Below are 23,478 nucleotides of genomic sequence, written 5' to 3'. Positions count from 1 at the left end.
CTGGAGACATTCAAAACCCGCCTGGATGCCGTCCTGTGCAACCTGTTGTAGGTGACCCTGCTCTGGCAGGGGGGTTGGACTAGATGATCTCCAGAGGTCCCTTCCAACCCTGACCATTCTGTGATTCTGTGAAATGAAGAACGCCAACCCTTGCAAAAAAAGGGTCTCTTTGCCCTTGCAAGCTCATGTCACAGGAATAATTTTGAAGGGAAATAATATCCTCAAATATTAATTCTTTTGAAGAATAAGTTTCATGCAAACATTTCACAGAGAAAGTATGACCTTGTATTAATTAACCTTGTAATTATTAGAAGAGTAAAAAAAATCCATTTTAACAAAATTGATTTGCAGAGCTCATCTGCTGGAAATCATTAATACCCGTCAGGTTTCACCAACCTGTCAGAACCAAGCACTACCACAAGTACCTATGCAATAATAATCTTTCAGGTAGCAATTCAAGTAGTACATGTACAATTAGTTGAAAAAGGCTGTAGTTTTGATATAATACAAATATGTGTCCTTTAGAAGTAAAATAAATGTATGAAAAGAGGCAGGAGAGGTAAACAAAATCATGAAAAGTCCCTACTTGAAAATGGGTAACGACCCTAAAAACCAGATTGAGTCTCTCTGTTTTACAAGCATATAGAAGAGGGAGGAAGAAGTCTTTTGATATCATATGCATTGTTTTCGGAATAATTTAAGACTTAGAGAAGAGATCGTATCAACTTCAGTAGCTAATCACTTTGAATATCCCAACACAGAAGTGTTCCCTGAACGTACATGCTCATCATTTTGGACAAATGTGACGGTCGTACTGTTGCAGTGAGCGCAGGATCACGAAATCCCGTTGCTAAATGCCATGCAACAACAGAGAAAAAAATCCCTACCCTAAAAATATTTCAAAATCTAAGTATGTGATATACATTACAGGGCTGCCTGCAGACAAACGGAGGACAACTGAGAAACGAGGAGACAGCGTTGATGGCCTCACACGCTCACACAAGGAAGGCGGGAGGGGGGGGCTGAAAGCAGACGCAACCATTGATGTCGGTAAGTGCGAGTGAAAGCAGCAGCGTGGATAAAGATACAGGAAGAAACCGGGAACTGGGCTCCAAAACGATCAGAGAGGCAGTCAAGGCCACTGGTTTTAAGAGCAGTTGAGGGCAGCACCATGTGCCAGTAAGGGCTAAGATGGTCGCAGTCCTGGAAGCTGAAGTCACAGAAGAGGAATATGAAGGGAAGAAAAGCAAGAAACATGAAGTGAAACCGAAGAAAGTTGAAAGGGAGTAGCCAAATGCTCGGTAGACAACAGCAACACCAGGGACATGAAGAGATGAGTCTCTTCTTTGAGCAATGCTACACCTGCCACAGCCACCATTGGGGAGGGAAGGCGCAGGAGCAGAAGCGCGGCCGTAGCTCCAGCCATGGACCTGCGAACCAGCCTTAGGCTACATGGAAGGGCAGGAGACCACAACTGCTCCAGACAGAGTACCAGGTGAAGGAATCAGGTGTGGGAGTCCCAGGGCGCTGCTGAGGGAATGAAACATGCACAGTTCAGGAATAACTCTTTCTTTCCTTTTTTTCTTTTTTTGTTCTTTTTTCTCTTTTAAAGCAAAAAAGAAGAGACTCCTGAGAAAACAAATAAATGCAAGAATCAAGGAACAAGGGTGGAAGTGTGGAGAGCTGAAGATTATATATAACAATGGCAAAACTGTGTAGAATTTCCTGGATAAAGAAAGAAGAATCACTTTAACAGTCGTCAAACGGATATTTGGCTCAAGATGTTACCCAGCACTTGCCAATTCAGCTAATACGTTTATCAGGTCTTCATAAAGGAACAAAGACGCATTTAACAGCAAAAGTTAAAAACAGAGGAGCAGCAGAGGCACAGATGGGATGGGATTGTTGAAAAATCCCCTTTGATCAGTAACCCTAGGGACGAACTTGCAGGATTCCTCATCTATTTCTTGTAAGGGGTAATAGTCTAAAATGAAGAAAAGGATCACAAATACATCAGTACATCCCAAGAGTAGCACCGTGGGAGAAGGATGAAAAGGGAATGAGCCAACCCAATTTGCAGCTCGTTTTTTCTGTTGCAAGTAATGACAAATCACCTACAATTCTGAAAGCAGAAAACCTGAAAGGGCCCCATCTGCAAAAGCAAAAAAAAAAAAAAAAAAAAAAAAATAAACAGAAGATATCGTGGCAGAATCAACCAAGAAACCAGACAAGATGGGAACCTCTCACTTGCGTATTACAGGCTCTTAGGATTGGATTAACCCTAGAAAGGGTAGGGATATTATGCCTTAGTTTCCCACACTTTAAGCAGAGGGAGATTGGCATCACCATCAAAAACAAGTTGTTCAGGTGCTCCTCTGTTCATTTTTCTTCTCCACATTGCTCTCTTGTCTGTACAAGCACTCATACAGCTGCACAGCTATATCAGACGAGGAAACTGAGGAAAAGGGGGTTCTGTTTTATAGTTGTTTGCTTGCTTGGCCTCCTCCCTCCCACCCTACCTTTTCCTTTGAATTTATTTTAACATGGGTCCATCTCCCAGCTGGGTTCTCCCTATGGCCACACAATAGCTCTTGTGCTGCTGCATGGGATGGGAATAAGCAGCTGGGGGCAAAACCCCTTCCTTCAGTGACAGCGCTAGATGACGTCAGGTTAAAGCGACCCTGAAACTCTGGCCTTCAGAAGTCTTGCCTGAAGACAAGTTCCTAACGCAAAGAAATTGTCCGGAGCTCTTGCCGTGAGCATGCTGAGTGCTCAGGGGTCAGTGATGTGTACCAGGAGGCAGAACCAGGGGAGTCTGTAGGTGAAAGCATGCGGCAGGTCCTTCTGCCCTGCCGTGAAGCTGGAGTTTCACTCCCTAGGTGCTCATTAGGGATCACATTCCCAGGGTCACGCTCACGCATGAAATTATGTACCCCAAAATCTAGATTTTATTCCCAAATATTTTCAAATGCAGCTCTAACCGAGAAATCACAAATGTGTGTCATTAAGTAAAAGCCCATCTCTTCTGTAAGTTTACTAAACAGGAAGAATGCATTGAAAATTCACTTTAATACATGTTTATTGGTGTCCTGCACTTTCAGTGTAGGAGGTTGGAGATGTAATAAAAAAAGTTTCAAAATTTATTGATTCCATTTCATTTAAATCACTCTAAACAACCAGTGCTTTAGAGTTCAGAGAATTAACGTTTACCGTCCGTTACAAGCAAAATTTTAATATTACCTTTTTCGAGTCTGCTTAGAACTCCTCTCTTTTAAAATTCTTCAGATACATTCCTCAAAGTAAACAATACATTTCAATCTGTGTCACAATCAACATTGATAAGGCCTTCTTAACCATTTTATACCACCTCCACTATTACTTCATTGCAAAACACAATCTTATTTCATACTATAAATATCCATCCATGCACAAAACACAGGGGCCAGAAGTTACACATTAATATCTCATGTAGGCTTCCAAGACTTCCTTCACCCTCTGCAGGTGTATGGTACACTTAAAAAGATATCTTTAGACTTGGTCTACTTGGTCTTAAAATACAAATATACAATATCCATAAGCATAAAAAAGTAAAGCTAGATCGCCTTACCATTTGTTATGAACTGCTAAAATCTTATACATGTACAATATAGCATCATGCTGATTAATATACATATTAGTTAAATATATCAACCAATAATGGGGATGTGGCCAAGCTTTTTTGTTTTGTTTTCAAAAAGAAACTGTTCATATACAAGTAAAAAGACTTTTAATTTAAACTCATATGGAATACCTGAACCACACAGACATCTGTAAACCCTGCTGAGATATTCAGATCAAACCGGGGCATAACCTGCTGATTCACTTGAAAGGGAAACACAACCCCTCATGGGTGATACCCGAGGTGTGCTATTCCCACGAGAATGCAAATCTACCAGCATTCACATTTTCAGGTCTAGAACGTTATTTTTTGCATCTTACATCTGGGTTTATGCTTTTTGTATCTATTCATCATCCTCCGTCAGAAACAATTCGGTACCTTGACATTGTCATAGATTTTTCTAAACAAGTAGATATACAGTACAAAGTGTAGATAGTGAAACAAATAAGCACATATATACAGTCTTTGAAAGGCATTTTTGTGACCATTTTAGCAGTGTTTATAGAAAACATTTAAGATAGTCACATTCAGCTGATACCACTGTATTGCAAACTGTCAAGCCACATTTCTTATATTAAACTTGTACTGCATTGTATATTGTACAACAGAAGAGCAAACAATCATTCTTAAGGTGTGACACAATGAGAAAAAAAAAAAAAATCACTAGACTGAGTAAAGTAACCAGCACAGGGCTTAATTTTCCTGAGGTTTGTAAGAATTTTTTTAACAAAAAAATCACAGTGACCAGGCTAAACTGCAAACATACTGTTAAGTTTTAAATATACAGTTTATACATAAGTTCTGTGCATGGTCGACTCAACTGTGTATGCTCACACTGATGTTTCCTCTAAATGACTCGCCACTGCATAATACTTGTATCTTTTCCGCCTGTGGAGATGAGATGGGTGTCTTCACAGAGAAAATCTACATTAGTTACATGACTACTATGTCCACCGTACACATGGCTTGGAGCCTAGAAAACACCACATTAGTGAGAATATAAACTGTCATAAAAATATATTATTATAACATAACATTCATATGACAACAAAACCAAGGCATCACATCGTTCTCTTAAAGTATTTTAAAATTAAATTAAATTTTAAATTTAATAGGAAAACAACATGTAATGCATTTGTGCAAGTTACGAGAGTAAATTGTTTGGAAATACCTTACCCTAAACTGTGAACATGGATATGAGAAGAGATGTACTTTGCCAAAATCATCGCCTGTTGATAGCAGTTTTCTCCCACGTGATCGACAGACAGCGTTGATATCTGTTCCATCTGAACCTTCAGGCCATACACCTGAAACACAGAGGGACTAATTAAAGGTTTTTATAATGGAAATAAAAGCAACAGTCTAAGTTTTTCTTAAAATATTAATAAAGGACTACTTGTTTTAAAAAAAAAACAAAACAAAACTGTAAAAATAACTGCAGCTGAGTCAGTGCTGCTACTTCAGTATCAGCAAAAGACTGGATTCTAATAGGAAATCAAGCACATAAACAAATACTTTATTTTCTCTAGTCAGCAAAGTGCTTTTTACTCTGCAAAAAAGAATTCTGCTGAATTATGGTCACGTGTCCGAGCCTAAAAGAATTTTCATATGGTTATGTAGAAAAATAACAGTTCCTGCTTTTGTTTTCCCTTCTGCTTATGTATGAGTTAACATAGTTTCTTCATATTACTGTAGTCTGAAGAACTACCTATATATGATTCAACATACTTTCTTCATATTGCTAAAGTCTAAAACCTACGAAACAAGAAATTACATAGTTTAAAATGTTATTTAGTAATTAATAGATCCCTCAAAAAAACCCTGAACCTACTATAAACTTTTAAAAAGCTTTTGTTTTACTGCAAGTAATCCTTCTCCTTCCTCACGTACTCTACTCCTTGCTGTTCTTGCACAAAGTGGTGTCCTAAAATTGAACTGTAGGCTCATCAATGCGAGGACCAAATCTGTGCATCACATCTTTAAATCCCTGAATACTTGCCTGTAATAAATTGTAATTGTAATAAAATCCAACCAGTTATTGAAATTTTTTTTTAATTCAGTACCGTGGGGGGGAGGGTGTATGATTTTTGTAGTTCGCATTTTATCTAATCCCTACTCGACAGAAATGATACCTAACTTTGAGAGACAACTGACATAATCAGTTATAACGTGTGTTCTGCCATTATGATTTGGCAAAAAAACCCCAACCCAAACCCTGCCTTGTCTCAGCGTTAAGATTTTCAATAACTGTCCCCTATGTCACACATCCTCTGCAGTGTCCCCCTGAAGTCCTACCGCTTGAGCACGTGCTCCTCCTCTGTTGATATTGCAGGTCAGGATGAGACAGTTGGGACTCCCCCCCGCTTACCCTCCCACCTCCTGGAAGGATGCTAATGCCTGTGGGCCGGGCAGGCACACTCCAGCTTCCCTACTGGGGGCTACTGGGAACACCAAAGTGGGCAGCTGCCCTGCGCTGTGGGAAGAGCTAGCCCTCAATCCGCAGGTAACTCTTCCCAAATACAGTCATTGTATCATCGCACGGCAATTCAAAAGGACTGAGAGGAAATGATTCCATGTCTTTGTAAGGAATTACAAATTGTTGTAAATGAAGTAAAACACAAAGCGTTGGTTTGCGGAGCGCCCCTAACTCTCCGGCTGTGTGTGGGGACACCTCTTTGCTAGATCAGGGACAGTACAAAAAGCAGCTTAAAGAAAAGGAAGGTGCAAAGCAGAAAGACGGTAATTTGCTACTCGTGGAATTGTGAACATGTAGAATGAAGAGACACAGAGAAGCTGTTTTAAATAACTGCTTTGACAAAAAGGAAGCTGTATGAACATCAAATGCTAGCGGAAAAGAGGCAGGAGTCTTCTCAAGAGGTCACTGTGACAAGCTGGAGATAACCCCTAAAGGAAATGGTTTAAGAAACAAGATGGCCATTTTGAAATGGGGAAAGGATCATATCAGGGTTTTTCTTTGAGACTCTGTGCTCTTTCAAAATTTATTCCAGTGCCTCACTGTCAGTTTTCCAGAATACGTAAAATGAATCCCCCTTCGCTGAAAAATTAGTCCTTTTTTGTTTTTCCCCCATCCCCTGCAGACATAGAAAGAGACCGTTTCCTTTCTCTCATTTGAAGATTGATGCCACGCTTTTTTCCTCCTCCTCTTCTCTAAAATTCATTCATTACTTCTCTTCTCCCAGAACAATATTTAGACGTATAATTATTCTTACTACTCAGCACATTATCTGTTGGTCCAACGTGCAAAAACCAGAAGCAGCTATTCCAGCTGTGACTGAGGCAGATACTGATAAACGGACAATTACCTCACATTTTGCATGGCATCCTTTTCATTATACATCCCACTAATGCATCTGCCTTTCCTACAACAGCATAATGCTGTTGACTCATGTTCAGTTTGTATGCAAGAGTAATCTGATCTTCCTGTGCAGACCTGCTCTCTTGCCTCCTCTCCTCCATTCTCTATTTGGACAACTGGGTTCTGCTGTTCAAGTGTGTAACCTCCTATTTGTCTCTATCGAATCGACCTCCTTTTTTCATACCGTTCCTCTGTTTCTCAAGACAACTTGCTAATCCTGCAGCTTCACACCACCTACAAATTATACATGCTGTTTTATCAGCCATGCTATTAAGAAATATATTCAAACATAGTATTCAATGTACAGTCTTCTACTCAGTTGTGAGCCCAACCACCCTGAGCTCTGCTTTGCTTTCAACGTTGTCAGGTTTTGCACAGCGTCTTAGATTTCTTCTGTTCCTGTTCTTCACCTCAAATACTAATTTTTCCACAATGGGGCATGTGCTAATGAACTGATGCCTTGGTTGCGTATCCAGCAGCGCATGGCTCTCGCAAGAACATACAGATCAGTAAGGGTTTTTAAGTCTTCAGTCCTTGTGTTTGTATCACTAAAATATCCTCCCGTGAACACACTTCTTCACATGCTGTTGATTTTCAGTTGAATTTAAACATTTCCTGGCTGACTAATCTGTTCCCATGCTTGAAGACAGGTGTTCAACAGCTCAATGTTAATTTTCCCCCCTGCATTGGTTATGTTGATCTGCGAGTGCTACGCGTACTATTTGTGGTTTTTACATATTCTACTCCAGTGAGAAAAATATCCCTAGTTTCAGTCAGCCAGTAGCTCCAGAAAAATCAATATACTACAAGCCTCATGACCTTGACGATGTGATTGCTGCTTCTATGTCCAGTGGGGTAATCCCGGCAAGCAACTGAAGACTGTTAATACTGGCTGCTCTGAGGCCCCAAAGTACTGAATAGTAGAGTGACTTCCAACATTACCGGACTGGTTTCCAATTTATAATTTATGAGCTTCTTCAATTTATTATTCTAGCCACAAACGTTGCACTTTATCCTCTCCTTATGGGCTCTGAAGGTAAATATGTGGTTCCACAGATACTGCATTCATTCCTCTCCTTTTTCCCAGTACTTTGCTTGTTCTCTGTGAGGTCCTGAAAATAATTCCTAATGGACTCAAAATTATGCCAACCAGTTGTTTTTACAGATACAACAAGGTTCATCACAGTCAGACACTTCGGAAATATCTGGCTTCTAACTACTTTCCAATCTACTCCTTCCCTACTGAAAGCAGAAGCCTTATCCTTGCACTACTGGCACTAACCGGGTTAGCCATCAGATTGCAGTAATTCTTCTAATAAAAACATTAAAAAAGAAAAAGAAGTGTCACTTTTTTTAACACTTCAGCCTCAGAAGTGTCTTCTCTCCTCTCCGCATAGCAGAGTAGTATTGTCGTTGGCCCCTTCTGTAGTTGTCACAAGTATGCATTTATGTTCAGGCTTTGTTATGTGTCTCCCTGGTCCTCCAACAGCTCCTACTTTCTGCATTCCTCTTCCTTGTAGGAGAGGTCAACAACAGTTTAACCAAATTTGTGTCTTGCTGCCACTCCTATCTTTACTCTGGGCTAGCAGAGTTTGTACCCTTCATACCATCTAAGGAACTACCAAAGCTATTAAAAAAAAAAATCCGTTCATTTGATCTTTCTGGAAGGATGGGCAACAGTATAACCCTCCCACCACCAATATTCTTTTTTTCATCTATAATTATTATGCATTATCTTTGTAACTTCCCAGTCTGGACCTAACTGTATAGCTATGAATCCTCAGTATATATGGTACCATGTTCTCTCTTGGTGCATTACCTATCCTTTCTGAGTAAGTCACATCCTTTTTCCTTAAAATTCTCTTCATTTGATGAATACCCTCACAATCCCTATGTCATTACTAAAATGGTAACTGTGATCATTATTAAAACTAGTAGTTTTATTTATTCCTCATCCTTTTTGCTTTAGCTTACAATAAAGCAGTTCAGCATGGAGAACTGTAAGTATAAAAATGTATAGGCAGTTTCCACAAGTTCACCATTGGCCCACTAGATCATTTTGTTCCACAGTCTGGCTCCAAAAGCTCATCCGTTGCAAAGGGGGAAAAAAAACCCACTCAGGTGTGACACTCCTCTCCTATGACCCTCTATGTACCAAAAGCAGCCCCATGTTCCAATAGCACTGTATTTTGCATGAATCCAAATTACAAAGTAAGGAATACTCGAAGTATTTATCATCTCAGAATATCTGAACCTGTGATGCTGAAGGCAAAGACTTTGTAGCTCTGTAACCATATGTCAGCTATACTCAAACCCCGGGAATATGTTGATAGTTCCGTAAGGGCCGTCATCCCTCATATGAGAAACACATTATGTCAACATGCAGCCAATCTTCTAGGATTCCCTCCTTTTACTAAATCGGCATGTTGTAGTGATAGCCGAGCACTGCTTGTCAGTTAAATTATACAAAACTTGAATGTGTCTTCCCAGCATATTGCTACTGCCATCCCATCTTTAGGCTCTAAAAACGCATGCTTTCTGGCTGCCTTCAAACACATCACTGCATCTATTCTATTTGAAACATGGGTGACAATTTTCCTTGCTTACTGCTTATACCAAACCAGACTCCTCTCTGAACTTCTACCATGGTGTCCTATTTTATCTTGAGTACTCAAGAATTTGAAGCTCCTCGTACTCAGCTTTTGTAACAATCTGTCTAGTTCTGCATGCGTTGTGGAATGAGTACAAAGCTTCAGAGCACGAGGGGAGAGCAGCTCCTTCAAAACTGGCAGAAGAGAAGTCCCATGGAAACAAACCACTCTGATTTTGTTACGTTTTTGTTCTTTCTTCTTGCATTCCTTTCACCTAATTTAATTGCCATGCATTGTATCAAAATACATTACAAGTACTTAATGACAGAGACTGTCACCCATTTTGTGTTTGCACAGTAAAGGGATTTGGTCCAGTAGCTGCCTAAATAAACGGTAATTCCACAGAACTGGTACTTTAAATTAAAAATGACGAGAAGCAGCTCTAGTGTGACAGAAAGGGCAGCGTGTGATTTCTTCCTTGTCTCCCACTTATGTTGTAATTTAATATTTATACTTGAAACTAGCAAGAATATTAAATCAGAGTCTTTCTGGATTGAAATAAGAGGACAGATTGTAATAAAAATGGCATAACAGAAGTTCCATATTTTTCCCTGAAATCTGAATAGTTGCGTTTCATAAGAAAAAGCTGCCAATCCAAGTGTTTGTTAATAACAAGAATGGCAAGAGCTTGTAAGAGGAAAGATACTTACCAAAAACATGGAATCCTAAAGTACAGGTGTACGTGGCCCATTCTATATCTCTGGTTGTTTCAACACTCACAACTTGTTTACAAGCAGAGGGGATCCCTACAAAAGAAAAACAAAAAAAAACATGATAACATTTTTATTTCACAAATCGTATAGATTTTTGATTGCACCACATGAGTTAAAACATATGGTCTATCTTGGCAGTTATATGGTCTCATTTGAATTTTAAATCTGTATTAGACTGCCTGAACCTTGCACAAAAGGACTAAATATAATTCTTACTCACAGTATAAGATTTCATAGTCTCCTGAATTAGACACAAGATATTGTGAATTAACAGACCAATCCAGATGAGTAATGAAGCTGGAATGACCCTACAAGGAGAAAAATATTGTATTAACTGCACTATCGGTATCTCTCAATGCGACAGTATTAATACAGTGCTACAAAACATACTTAAATTGTTAATATTGAACCAGGAGAAAAAAAAAGTTATTTACCGAACATTTCCCAATTCTAGTGTACTTTCTTCCATTTTCACTTACGCCATATATATAAATACAGTTGTCATGGGAACCTATTGCCAAGAAGTTTCCATCTATAAACACAAAAGTGAACTGTAATTATTCCTGTAAGAAAGAACTTGGGCTAATTTTGAAAAGTTAGCGTGTCACAGACAAGAGAAACTATTCTTAAAGGCCTCGATCCTGAAAAATGAAAAAATAAAATTCTATTTTTTCTTTTTTAGCTGCGTATTGATTCATGTTTCAAGATTACAAAACAGCAAGTTTATACAGCAAATATTACTGTTAAAAACACGTGACACTTCTGGAAGCAGACACAGTCCATTTAGAGCTAACCTGATTGCAACAACCTGCACAGTTACGTCATACTTGTTTTCTTCCTTCCCAGTGAAACCGTATTGAACATGTGGGGGAGTGAGGAAGGGAAAAGAAAACTAGAGCTTAAGACACCACCCATTCGGTGTTGGCAATGTTTCATGGCGTATTTATTTTCAACTTCAGCATGGCTAGTGGGGAATTATTTTAAAACAAACCAACCCCAAATTTAATAAAAAAAAATTCATTTTTTTTTTTTTAACCAGTAAATAAACGCTCTCAAACCTGGTGAGTAACGCATTACAGACAGCTGTTCGTTTCCATCTGTGTGTACAGTGACCAAGTCTTTTGTTTCTGTGTCAAACACAAACCACCTGTTGTAAATACAGAAAGAGGCCAATAAATCACTCCATAAGGAATTTAAACCTACTGTAATCTTGACCAACTTTTCTTCTGTCAAAATAGCATAAGTTTTACACCAAGAAAAGAAAAACAGCAACTGCTACTCAGTTTGGTTTATTTTTACTTCAACGCAAAGATAGTTTCTTTCCCATGTTTTTTAACCAGAAAAATTGACCTTGATATCAATCTTCAGATTTTACTCTGTTTTATTACGCATCATGCATTAGAATAAAGTAAGCCTTACATATAATGACCCTTCTCCTTTAATGACCCTCCTCTATGCTATGCTGATGTTTAAATTGCCGCCTACACTAAATCCTAGAGCAAAGGAAAACACAAGCAAGAATCAGGATGATTCTATTTTGATAGGATTAGTTTTATTTATTAATTTAAGTCAATTAATTTATTAATTTTTAATGATTTTGATTTAATTTATTTTGATAACCCAAAATTTAATTTGTGGAAACATGTAGAAAAGACAATTTGCATTTCAGTACTTGCATCAAATTGTTAAAGACAAAGTAAAGATTCCTCTCAAAGCTTCTCCTTTTGATTTATTTTATTTAGTAAACAAAGTAAATTTAGTAACTAGAGTAAATCCATTATTTAGGATTGAAATAATCCTGGCTCATAACATACAAGCATTCTGTATGTTGCCAGTTAAGTGGAACTGTTTTCATTACTAACAGCAAAGTCTGCCCTCAAGTGACATTAAAGGAGAGGATGAAGTTACGGTGAAGGCGCTCCTTCCTCCATCCACAGGCAACCGAGGTTCAACCCCGGGTCTGCTGTTGACCCACTATGTGCCCCAGGGCTCAATCTGCCCTGTAAAATAGAGAGATTTCTTTTCATCCCGGTTTTGTCCGCCTTGTTTACGCCTTACACTCTTCAGGCAGAACATGTCTCTTAATATGCATTTTTACACTGTGTCTAGCACTGTGGAACATTTGCCAAATTTTTGTTAAAGCCACTGGTTGTCACTGCACTAGAGATGACAAACTACTTGATAAATTTTCCAACAAGCCACTTTTTTCTATGAGACTTCCTCTGGGGTTTGTAGGGTAGCGCAGAGAAGATCTTTGTATGCACCTGCAAAGTTAACTCATCGTCTCAAACCCCTCCCTTAGCCTCTCCTTTGCCACGATGGCCATAAAGATTTAACATTTAGGTCACTGATATGGTGACAGCACCTCCCACACAGGGTCTCACTGCTAACCTAGACTTCCTCCCCTCTCCAAATCCATCTCCTCCCGCTGATTTTAGATTGCTGCTCTCCCAGGGCAGAAACCAGCTCCGAGTTCTGTGTCCATGCAACATTCAGCAAACACGGGGTACGGGCCCAAGACTAGGGTTTCTAGGCACGGCGGCAACACAAATGAATTTCCCTCTGAAATTCAATAGCAATCCATCGGGGATGAACATGTGTCATACGTACTTCTGCAAAACAAACATCAACTTGGACGCGAGCTGGAAAAATCACGCAGTGTTTGTGGGTGCACAAGGTGCAGCTCTGCGCGTCTTACCTTCCCGTCAGCGTCCCTACTGCAACGACGGATGCTGAAGGATGAAAACCTGAAGACTGTGCTGGATCCTAAAATGTTTCAAAAGAAAATACACTTTTTACCAGTCCAGGTTATAACAAAAACGCAGTTCAATTACCTGCCTCGGGAACAGAGTAAGTCACCCTTGGTTTTTTTTGAGTTTGGTTTTGTTTTTTTTTTAAATTATTATTTTTTTAAATGCAAACTTGAGCGCGGGGAGGGAAAAAAAAAAGCATATTTAACTGATTGAAATATTACCCAATAGATTTTTTTCCCCCTCTATACAAGGCCACTGTTTTCTTTTCTTTGCTATCTAAAAATAACTTGGCAAGTGATTTTGTAACAATAACATTGGCAAAGGCAGCTTCTCAACAAATCACGAACAAGTAAGATTAAAAATAACTTATTAAATTAGAGCTGACCTAAGAATTAAGTATCAAAGCTGCAGTTTACCTACTGCCTAACAGACAAGCAAGTACCTTATTCAAGAAAGGTATGTATCACTTTGCATGGAGGGGTAAAGCCTAACTTCTACACACACCAACACCTTTTCCAGCACCTGCCAGCTGCAACTTCGTGGGAGATAGAGGGCATAAAGTGAGTTTGTTATTTTGATATGCAATTTTAAAACATTGTACTTTGCATAGCATATTATGATGGAGACAGGAAGAACTGCAGTGTTTTTCTTGCAATTTTAACATATGCCTAAAAACAAGGTAAGCATTTTCTACTACTTGTTCAAGTTACACTGAGTGAGCTCCAGAACTCTTCAGGTTATAGCAGAAAGTCCCAAAATAAATAGCTTTCTTTTTCTGAGAACTGCCAAAAATAACTTTAAAATGTAAGCAAAAAAAAAAAAATCCAGTAACATCTCACAGAAATGCTTATGTTCTTGATTTTCTATATTCTAAAAAAGTATCATGTTGTAGCCATTTCAGTAAACCTGTTCATATTTTTAGCAATTTGTAATTACTAGCCCTAGAGGCTATGTGTAAGGGATATTCTCATTCTTGTAAACAAGCGACCAATTTACAATATGTTACTAACTCTAAAGAAATGTTACAGAACTGTTGAGATGCAGGATTTCTATCTGCATGTTCTAAACCACTACAGTAGTCCAGAAAGGAAAATTTGCTAATGTTTTAAAGTATAATTTCACAGTAAATGCTAAAATATTCTCCTGAATAAACCAGAGGTTCAAACAGTGAATTTCATCTGAGCAGTAACTTGTACTCATAACTACATTAAAAAGCTTTTACATGGATCTCTATGACAAAATAGGTTAACCCGAAATGAGTTATTTACTCTGGATAATCAGTCACTGATTTATGAAACAGTCTCGAACATTTCAAATGGTCAAGAACAAGATTATTGTCAAGACTGATAATAGAAATCTTGTCTTAATGAAACGGTGTCTATTTGGAGGGGGAAAAAAACCCCTCCAAGTCTAGTTTAATAGTCCTACTGCTGTTGCCATTCAAAAGAATCCAAGTAAAGAAAGAAGTTTCTTAAACATTTCAATAACAGCAGTTTCTCAGTGTCTTATATTTGCAAAACCACAGCTAAATATTAATTGAAACTCGCTGTAAGTCATAGTCAGCTAAACTCCAGTTCTGTTTTTCAGAGGACACAAAGAATAAACCAGTGGAAACAATGTCCTTTTTGAGTTGATGATTACTTAAATAACTTTGTTTCTGAGGTAGCAGCTTATCTAATTAATAGATTTGTTCCTATTCCCCATATTGTACTTATCTCCACTAATGACATCTCACTATCAACCCAAACTTCTAAATGCTCTCTTCTGTAGACTGCAAGAGAGCAAAGTGCTAAATTTTGCACTTCTCTTCATGACTACAGGCCCTCCTCAGTGTATCATTCCTGTAGCGAGAAATGTACCAGAAGGACTAACTTCTTATTCTCCCAGCATTTTGGAAAGTGTATGTGAGTATACAAAAACATGGACCGTTACAGCGAGTAAAGGATCACATTAGGACCTGCAATTGAATTATGTGATGATCTTTTCCCAAGAAAAAAAGAAATTTATTAGGAAAGCATTAGGGAAGCATAAAAAATGGTACCAATGATTTTACTTTACACTTCATGATACTGATAAAAGACTTGCACAAAACCAGTGTGGCATTTCTAAATAATCAAATTAGGTCTCCACAAAAAAGTATGCTAAAGACCAGAAAGGTCTACGTGTAAGTTTCCAGTTGTGTCATTGTTTCAGTTATTCTGAATTGCACGTGAAGGATTTCTGCAATCTAGTGTGTTCCTATTCCATACCGTACAACAGAGCACACTGCTACTGCTGTACTTCAAAAGAGAAAAAGGCACCCGTTTATCTTTTCTTAGACAATCTACCAAGGAAAATTCAGTTTATAACTGCTCGCTGTTTTTTAAAAATACATCTTATTGCTGAAGTTCATAGCCTAAGCGTGCTGGTATTTATCTGATCTTGCATTTGGCATCTTGGGTAGCAGTTCAAGAGATTTGCAAGCACATGAAGATTTTGGTGTGTCTCAAGGTTTGACCGTTCCTCTGATGCCCAACCACAGCGCTGCTAAAGACTGAAGGGGAGAGAGCTTATTTTTAAATCCCAATCCTATTAACATACCTTAAACCCTAAAATGATCAGGAGGTAGCAAAATGCAATTATCTGCCTGATTCTCAGGCCAAACCCTTCGTGTTATTGATTTCCATCTTTTTGATTAAAAGAACTACTGATGTTTTCCTTTCTTTTAATTTCTTATACTACATTCCTGATCAGAACTACTTTTAAATAAGTATTTTCTAGCTTTATATTTGTGGTTCTCGTCCTAGTAAAAAAATAGAAACGTCAACAGCACTGCACACTTCTATATGATACAGCATATAGATCCATATAACCCAGGGGTTTAAATTATTATTATTTTTTTTTTTTAAGAGTTTTACATCCATTTTCTGAAAGACAAATTTTACAACTCTCTCATTTTTTCCCCCTCAAGTTAAGACTTTAAGATATTTTTAACCAATAATCTTACGAAAAACTCAAATTACTTGAGAAGTCCTAGAAGAGAAGTAGAGTTGTGTTTAATAAATTTATACCTCTATAATCTTGTTCCAGATAGGACGATGAGTGGTAGCATCCCAGAGGGTAATGTGTTTGTCATGTCCACAAGTGAAAAACTGAGGTTTAGAGGAATGGACAGCAAGTCCCCAAAGCTCGTCAGTGTGACCCTACAAGAGCAGAAATGTTTCTTGTCAAGAAGGACAAACGACAGTACCATCAAAACAAGATTAAAATGACCAAACTATGTATTAAAGCATTACAAAAATACATTGGCTTAGACAGATGCATATTTATTATGTTATTTATTGCCAAAAGTACTCTAATAATAAATCTAATAAATGCATATTTATGAAACTTAACTTTAAGCAATACTTTTACTGCTATTACATACTTAGAAACGTTCTTGTAAGTCAACAGCTTACCTGGGTAATTGGGAAAAAGTCTCCGGAGAGCGTGCCCTGTAGGACGAAATTTCTAGTGGTTCCTATTAATACAACGTCCCCCTTTCCCTCTGCTACTGTTCTTATTGGACCAAACTGCTCTGGAATCTGTGGTCATAACAGACAAACAGATAGATAAGTCAGACAATTTGTCGAGCGTTGCTATTTTTAAAGACACACAGCCTCGCAAATGCATTTTAATAAATGTCGCACGGAGAAGAAATGAAATGGATGAATATATATGCCTGACTTTCAAAAGTTTGTAACAACTTGCATGAGCTCAGTAACTGTCCTTATAACACTACAAGAAAAGACATCCTTATCTACAGAACACTCCGTTTGTACAGATAAGCCAAGTATTTCAACAAACAGAAAAGGTTCCTTCATGCTGCGTTAACTCGATCATATGTTAACTGCAACTGTGATATCAGACTAAGCATTTCTACTCAGAGATAGTGTCAGGCTTTGTATCACTTGTACGTTCTTACAATGTATGTTTCTTTAATTGCAGCCTAGGTTCTGAAAGAGTCAGTGCAAATCTCCAATATAAAGTTCAAGGGAAGATGTAACACTTAAAATAACAAGAAATACCACTGTACGAACAAATAAGAGAAAAAGGATGCCACAGTTAGAAAGAGCACAACAAGCACGTACTTTGCGCTGTGTTAAAAACCAAATTACCAAAACATCTATGCAACTGGAATGGCATGTCTATTTGCAACATTTAATAATATATAGCAGAGTTGAAACCTTTCCTCAGAGTTTTATGCTGATTGTTCTCTTACATTCAGTATGTAAACAGTCATGCAGCTCTGTCCAAACGAATTCTGCTTTAAATTGTTTTAAGCCATAGCAAATGAATTCCTTTTCAGAATTTCTTTCTAAAAAAACCAACACTAATCAAGAAATTAATGAAAAAATGTAAGTACTAAAAATCCCCCAAAACCCTCACATAATTTCAGAAAAAAGGAAAGTACAAAGACATTTTAATATTGTAATACTCTGAAATCAAAAACGACCTCACATTATTAATTGCAAGGAAAGGAAGAAATATTATGAAATAGTACGAATACAAGATTTTTTTCCAGTTATCATAGACCTTAAAAAGGAAATATTATGTTAATAAATAGGCTATCACAGGGATGACCTGATGACTCAAATGATATTACATTTTCCCATTGATTTGCTTTCCCCACAGAATACACGTCCATAAGAAAAAAACTGATTTAAAAGGCTCTGTTCAGAAGACAGCTAAACTTTCATTGTGAGTAGCAGAGTCATTTCAAGTAAGGCGATATCACCTCAGTTTTGTGAAGTTTTTGGTAATTTCCATTCCAAGATATCAGCTTTCGGTCTTTTCCACCTCCTGATACTAGTGTGCCGTCTCGCAGCATACACAGCGCAAATATTCCTCCCTCATGTGCCCCCTGAACTGCGTGGCTTATTCTGTTGGTACCTAGATAGAAGGAGAAAAGATATTACTACTGAAATAATCAGCTTAATAGCTCCTTTCCCCCCCAGTTTTTTTTCTCCATTTCTCTACTACCCGTCAAGGATAATCGTGGGCATGGAGTGCTGCACCAAAATGCTCAGACCCACAGGAGAGACTGAATTAGTACATCTTAAGAACATACTGCCCCCTTCTCAAAAAACGAAAAGTATACATACTCACTGAGTCTAGTTCAAACACAAAGTAAAACAGGTTCATTTAAACTTTTCATGGGGGTTTAAGCTAAACCATTCGACATCACATTTGACCTGCAGTAGCACTATGCACCTTATCAACAAAGAAACCAGGCTCGTGTTATCCTCCAGACACTGAACTTGCACCAAAACCTGACTAAGCTAGAGCTCTTTGTGCATCTGGCAGAAGGTGATGAATCTCCGAAAAGAGCCCATACCTCTTTACTTGGCTCACTTTCTCTTTAGCACAAGCGAGGGGCTGATGCAAGTTAGGAAGAAACAACTGCTTTTTCCTTTATAAATCCCATTTGCTTCTACCCACATCTATGGATATAATGTGTCAGTTACAAGTGATTTCTATTAAGAGAAGTTTTTGCTAAGGGTACTCCAAACTGGTGGAAGCAGCCCTCGCTTGAACATAGACCTCTGAGTCAAAACCAGTAAAGACACAGAAAGCATGCTGTACTAAGATAGAAAAACAAGAACAACATTTTTGTCCATCCCAAAAGAATCGGCAGAGGTGAGGAGATCTTGCAGCATATAAAGAATTCCCTTTCATTACTGGGAGACAGGACAGAAGAGGCTGCTTGCAGTCAAGGCAGAAATTCGCCTACCAGCACAAAGGCAAACCGGCCCCAGAGCACTGCACTGACCCTGCCCTGCCAGCAGCTGCCACTGTCTCCCTTCTCTGTTGGCAGTCCCAAATAACAACCAAGAACAGGGAGGAGATAGGACTATGCAATTTCAAAACTCCATTTGGAAGGAAAAGTGCTCAAAAGTCTTGTTTTAAACTATCACAGAAAAAGGGAAAGGGAAATAAAAGAGGAGTTGAGTTACAAACACTGTATCCACCCCTGTCCTCAACAGTAGCGTGTTGGCCAAAAGCACAAGGAGATAATTGGCCAAAAGTCCTTGGATGAAAAAAAGTCTACAAAACCAGCTCAGTAAGGCTCAACTCTGTAACTGGTTCGCCACGTTGCTTCCTGGGTCTCATATCTTTCAAAACTCTTGGGAGAAGGCACTGAGTAAATAAGAAGCAGCCGTCATCTATATCCCTTCTTCCTTTACTAACAAGGACTCCTTTAGGGGATTCTCCTTATTCCTATGCATGGCCATCTCCCGCACTAAGTAAACACTTAGGATGTGGCTGCCGTTTGCCTCGTGGCAGGAACTGACTTCTGCTGCCTAAAAAAAAGTCTTTTCTTACTAGAAAATGCTTCTTAAAGAAGTTTGTCCTATCCATCTGTTCTTTTGAAATAAAGCTGAGGAATTCAATTAGATCTGCATATATTTTAGCTTGACTTCCTAGAAAAACAAATAAAGCTATTTGTTGTGTTTTTAAAGTGTATGTCAATAGGCATAATTTTTGCAAACACTACAAAGTGACAGTATAGAAGACTGGAGATCATCAATTACAGTAACAGTGTTTCTTACTATCACATTGATTAAGAAAAGAACTATTCCTGCCATTCCTTACATCAGTAGAAGCCATACGAGCTGGCATAGCTCTATGATTCAACATTTGACCATAGGGAACACGTTCTGCAGAACTCTGTGCTCTAGCAGTCAGGTATATGTTCTTCAGCTGCTCGTAGAGGAGCATCCAGACATAATCTGCTGGACTGGCCTTGGCAAAGAACTCAACATAAACAAAATTTATTCTTCTTAAAATGAGGCTACACTTATGCAAAAAAAAAAAAAAAAAAAAAAAATCAGTCTTTTACATTACAATTTCACTATTAATTTCAGTCTTGTCTTACCTTTCCCCCAAACCAAAATGTTTCCGCTTGAGTCTCCTGTAATAGTATCACCATTTTCAGAAAAGGTCACACACAGGACAAACTTTGGCTTCTCTTGTTTCTGCATGGTTACGAAAAATATACACTCACAGCAACACACAACCCATTCATTTTAACTGTACGCATTTATTTTGGTCTCATAGGGTTCTAGTACTGTTTAAATGTCTACACAGGAGTTAAACACATCCCTACAGTCTAAACAGTTAATCTGTGCAAGGGCAAAAGATGCATCAGCTGAGGTTGGTGGCCTAATCCCGCATCCTTTAATTACAAGTTGCGGACAAAGCGTGTGAGAAGGCCTGCCAACTTTTAACATCAGACCAGACATCAGACCAGAATGCTCTCGGATAAACCGAATCCCCCAACTCCCGCATAGTCCCAAAGGCTTTCACTATTTAGAAATGGCCAAAGATGCAAACAAGCTTTATTACTGCACTTTTTAACTCCAAAGTTTCTAGGAGAAAAGTATTACTAGAGAGTTTCGCTGCAGCGTAAGAACTAAGGAATCATCTCGCGAAAGAATCCTAAAGTTCAGTAATGGAAACGTTGGTTTGAAACCCTACATTTAAAATACTCACAGCAACAAAACAGTGAAATATATAAGGGGACAAAAAAATTCACTAGCTAGTAGCTTCCAAGGACATTATTTACAGTGTTTGTTGACTTGGTGTATGGTCTCTTTCTCCCTCAAACTATGAACGTTCTCAACTATGGCCACCACGCTTTTCCATCCACAACAACCATCGAGAATAACAGAGGGAGAAATCTGCCCAAGTAACTTAGAAGTTAAAAATGAATGAAAAATAAACTGTAACGAAATTTTAATGCATTATTTAAGCATCCCCTCCCGATTTCACACAAAACTGATAAAATGACATTGCAAAATATTTGTTTTGACTATACTTGGGAGCCACGACTCCACAAGCAGTTAACTAGGCCCTACTGGAATGATCTGCAGTCACCGCAGACCCTCCTTTGTGTATGCAACTGCTGTAGAGCTTAGTCTATATTTAAGAACAAAACCAGATCAAGACCTTGAAATGAGAATTACATTTACCAAATAGCGGCCAGCTCAATCTGTGTTTGAATTATGTATATGTATGTATCCGAGCAGAACAGAGGAAAAGGGAAGACTATTCATATTCATGAAATTTATAGGGTTTTGCAAGTCTATCCTCTGACAAAATAGAAAAAAAAAAAACAAAACCCAACCCAGTGTATATCACACACTCTCTTTTTTTTCACTTGAGGTAAGCACAGAGAGTTTCAAGGTACTTTTTTTTTGAGGGGGAGTGGGGGGGGGAGGTGGAGGACAGGGCCTGGATAGACATGGGACATAGCATACAGACTATAGGAAAAAGAATGCAAGGAACAAAATGGTAACTACATTTCAAAACTCCATTGTGGAAGTTTTACCCACGGAAAAGCTCTCTGTGCCGTACCATGGATGCCACCTGAGTTTCAGCAAAAGTTTAATAATGATCAATTGTTTAGATTTGCTCAAACCTTATTAACCCTTACTTCTGTATCACTGTACCATTACTATAAACATAAAATTAAGGAAATATTATATTTTACCTCAAATAATCCTTGCTTTTTAATAAGGGAATTCCCTTCTAGTGTCCAAAAATAAAGGTGTGATTTTCCACAAGTAACTATTATATTTGTATCAGTAGGGTGAAAATCTGCAGCAAATACAGCCTCATTAGAGCACTTGGAAGGAAAAAAGAAAAACATTGTATCAAAATTTAAAATTAAAGAAAACAAAACAGTATGAAATGGTTCTCTAATTAGATAAACTGATCAACTCCTGATATAAGAGAAATTCTGAGCTATTAATTTATTACTTAGTCTGGAATACTTTGGTAGAATACTTTGAAGTCAAAAGATGTTGTGTTTTTATAAGTTAGTATCAAAAGTTATCCTTCAAAATCACGTCAGGTAATGAGAAGTTCTACACAAAAGATTAGTTTAAGACATTTCATTTTTGAACATGCTCCTATCATTGCTGCCTAGACTTTTCTAATCAATTCTAGAATGACAACAATAGCAAAATTTAAAAAAAGCAAGGTGTTGGGATAATCTCAATAGAGACAAAATATTCCCTTTTTCATGTTCTTTGCCTTTTATAATTGAAAGTGTTAAAAAGGCCCAAGAAGTTAAATAGAGAAAGACATTTTATGACAAGAAATCCAAATTGACATACAAGCAAGTAGCACAAAATATCTTATTGCAACACCTTGACATCTGCCAGCTTTTCTTCTTTCTGCCAGTCCCACACAGAAAGCACGTGGTCGTTCGAGTCGTCCACAGAGCACAGGCTACTTCCTCCATTCTGTGGCAAAACATGGAAAACATTAATGCATGCCCCAACCAACATCAGAGATATATAAATACACATTCAAAAATAAATAAATACTTCCGTGTAGATGAAAGTGAAATATTGACACTTCAACTGTTATATTTTGAGTTATCCCATAGATCTCTATGAAATATAGTAATTCATGGGATCATTGAAAAATAGGGCTAAAAGGGATCTAAAAGAGGAACTCTTGCAAACCGTAGACAAACAGAGTTTGTCAGGAATGAGACAGGTATCTCTCTTTAAACTTTCAGTGACTGAAATTCCCAAGGCAAACTAGACGTCATACTGCACCTATACTATTAAGAAAGCTTTTCCTGATAATTATACTGAGTTTCTTTCTTTACAATTTAAGCCAATTACTTCTTGTCAGATCTGCTATGGACACAGGGAACAAATTTACTCTTCATATAGGAATAATGGATCAAAATCAGGGAACGCAGTAAGAAATTAGAAAACAACTTCTTCATGGCAGGTGTCTTTTTATAGTTACGTCTTCTGTCACTCTTTCTAATCTTAACAACCCTGATTCCTTTAGTCTTTCTTCATGCATCATATTTCCTAGACCTTCTCCAGTCGGTACCCATTTTTCTGATGTGTGAATCCAAAGCCTGGATGAGGAGCTCCAACTGAGACTCCACCTGAGCTGAAGGGATCTGACCGACATCTGTCTCACTAGCGATGGCCCCTGCTGTACAGTCATCAGATCTTTTCCAAACAGTTGCTAACTGGAAGGTAGTTTTGGGGCCATTTTTTCCAGTTTTTGGTGTTTATTCCCAGCTGTGTCTCTACAGTGGAATAAACTATCAAATAATGTCTAAGTGCTTTCCAACACACTCAAATACGATTTTTGCATCCTGTTGCTCCAGGTATCAGCTATACTAGCTTTGACTGCAGATGAGCTTGCTGGAAAAATCTGATCCTGTGGTTCCACCAGCACTCCTTTGTCACCAACGCTGACAGAAACAGTCCTCCTTGGCCACCCAGAGCTCAACCGCTCGTTGCTGCCTCTTGATCTGAGCCACCAA

General features: G+C 38.2%; 1 protein-coding gene across 4 annotated transcripts in view; it reads right to left on the bottom strand.

The window, feature by feature from the left end:
* Positions 1–3,888: 3,888 nt before the first annotated feature.
* The window catches only part of EML1 (echinoderm microtubule associated protein like 1), a 53,391-nt gene continuing 33,801 nt past the window's right edge, over positions 3,889–23,478 (bottom strand). For all 4 annotated transcript variants that reach the window (XM_009891034.1, XM_009891035.1, XM_009891033.1 and 1 more), the window contains 13 exons: positions 22,328–22,423; positions 21,667–21,801; positions 20,050–20,149; positions 17,908–18,062; positions 16,589–16,714; positions 16,202–16,333; positions 13,097–13,164; positions 11,457–11,545; positions 10,833–10,930; positions 10,619–10,706; positions 10,336–10,431; positions 4,835–4,965; positions 3,889–4,631 (listed from right to left, as the gene is read on the bottom strand). In XM_009891034.1, coding sequence (XP_009889336.1) covers positions 4,506–4,631; positions 4,835–4,965; positions 10,336–10,431; positions 10,619–10,706; positions 10,833–10,930; positions 11,457–11,545; positions 13,097–13,164; positions 16,202–16,333; positions 16,589–16,714; positions 17,908–18,062; positions 20,050–20,149; positions 21,667–21,801; positions 22,328–22,423 — 1,440 coding nt within the window. In that variant the 3' untranslated portion in view covers positions 3,889–4,505. The remainder of the gene's footprint in view (positions 4,632–4,834; positions 4,966–10,335; positions 10,432–10,618; positions 10,707–10,832; positions 10,931–11,456; positions 11,546–13,096; positions 13,165–16,201; positions 16,334–16,588; positions 16,715–17,907; positions 18,063–20,049; positions 20,150–21,666; positions 21,802–22,327; positions 22,424–23,478) is intronic.

This window comes from Charadrius vociferus, unplaced genomic scaffold (genome assembly GCF_000708025.1).
Source record: "Charadrius vociferus isolate BGI_N301 unplaced genomic scaffold, ASM70802v2 scaffold228, whole genome shotgun sequence".
Lineage (NCBI taxonomy): Eukaryota > Metazoa > Chordata > Aves > Charadriiformes > Charadriidae > Charadrius > Charadrius vociferus.
The sequence above is the reverse complement of the archived record's forward strand: the minus strand, read 5'-3'. Positions and strand labels throughout refer to the sequence as shown.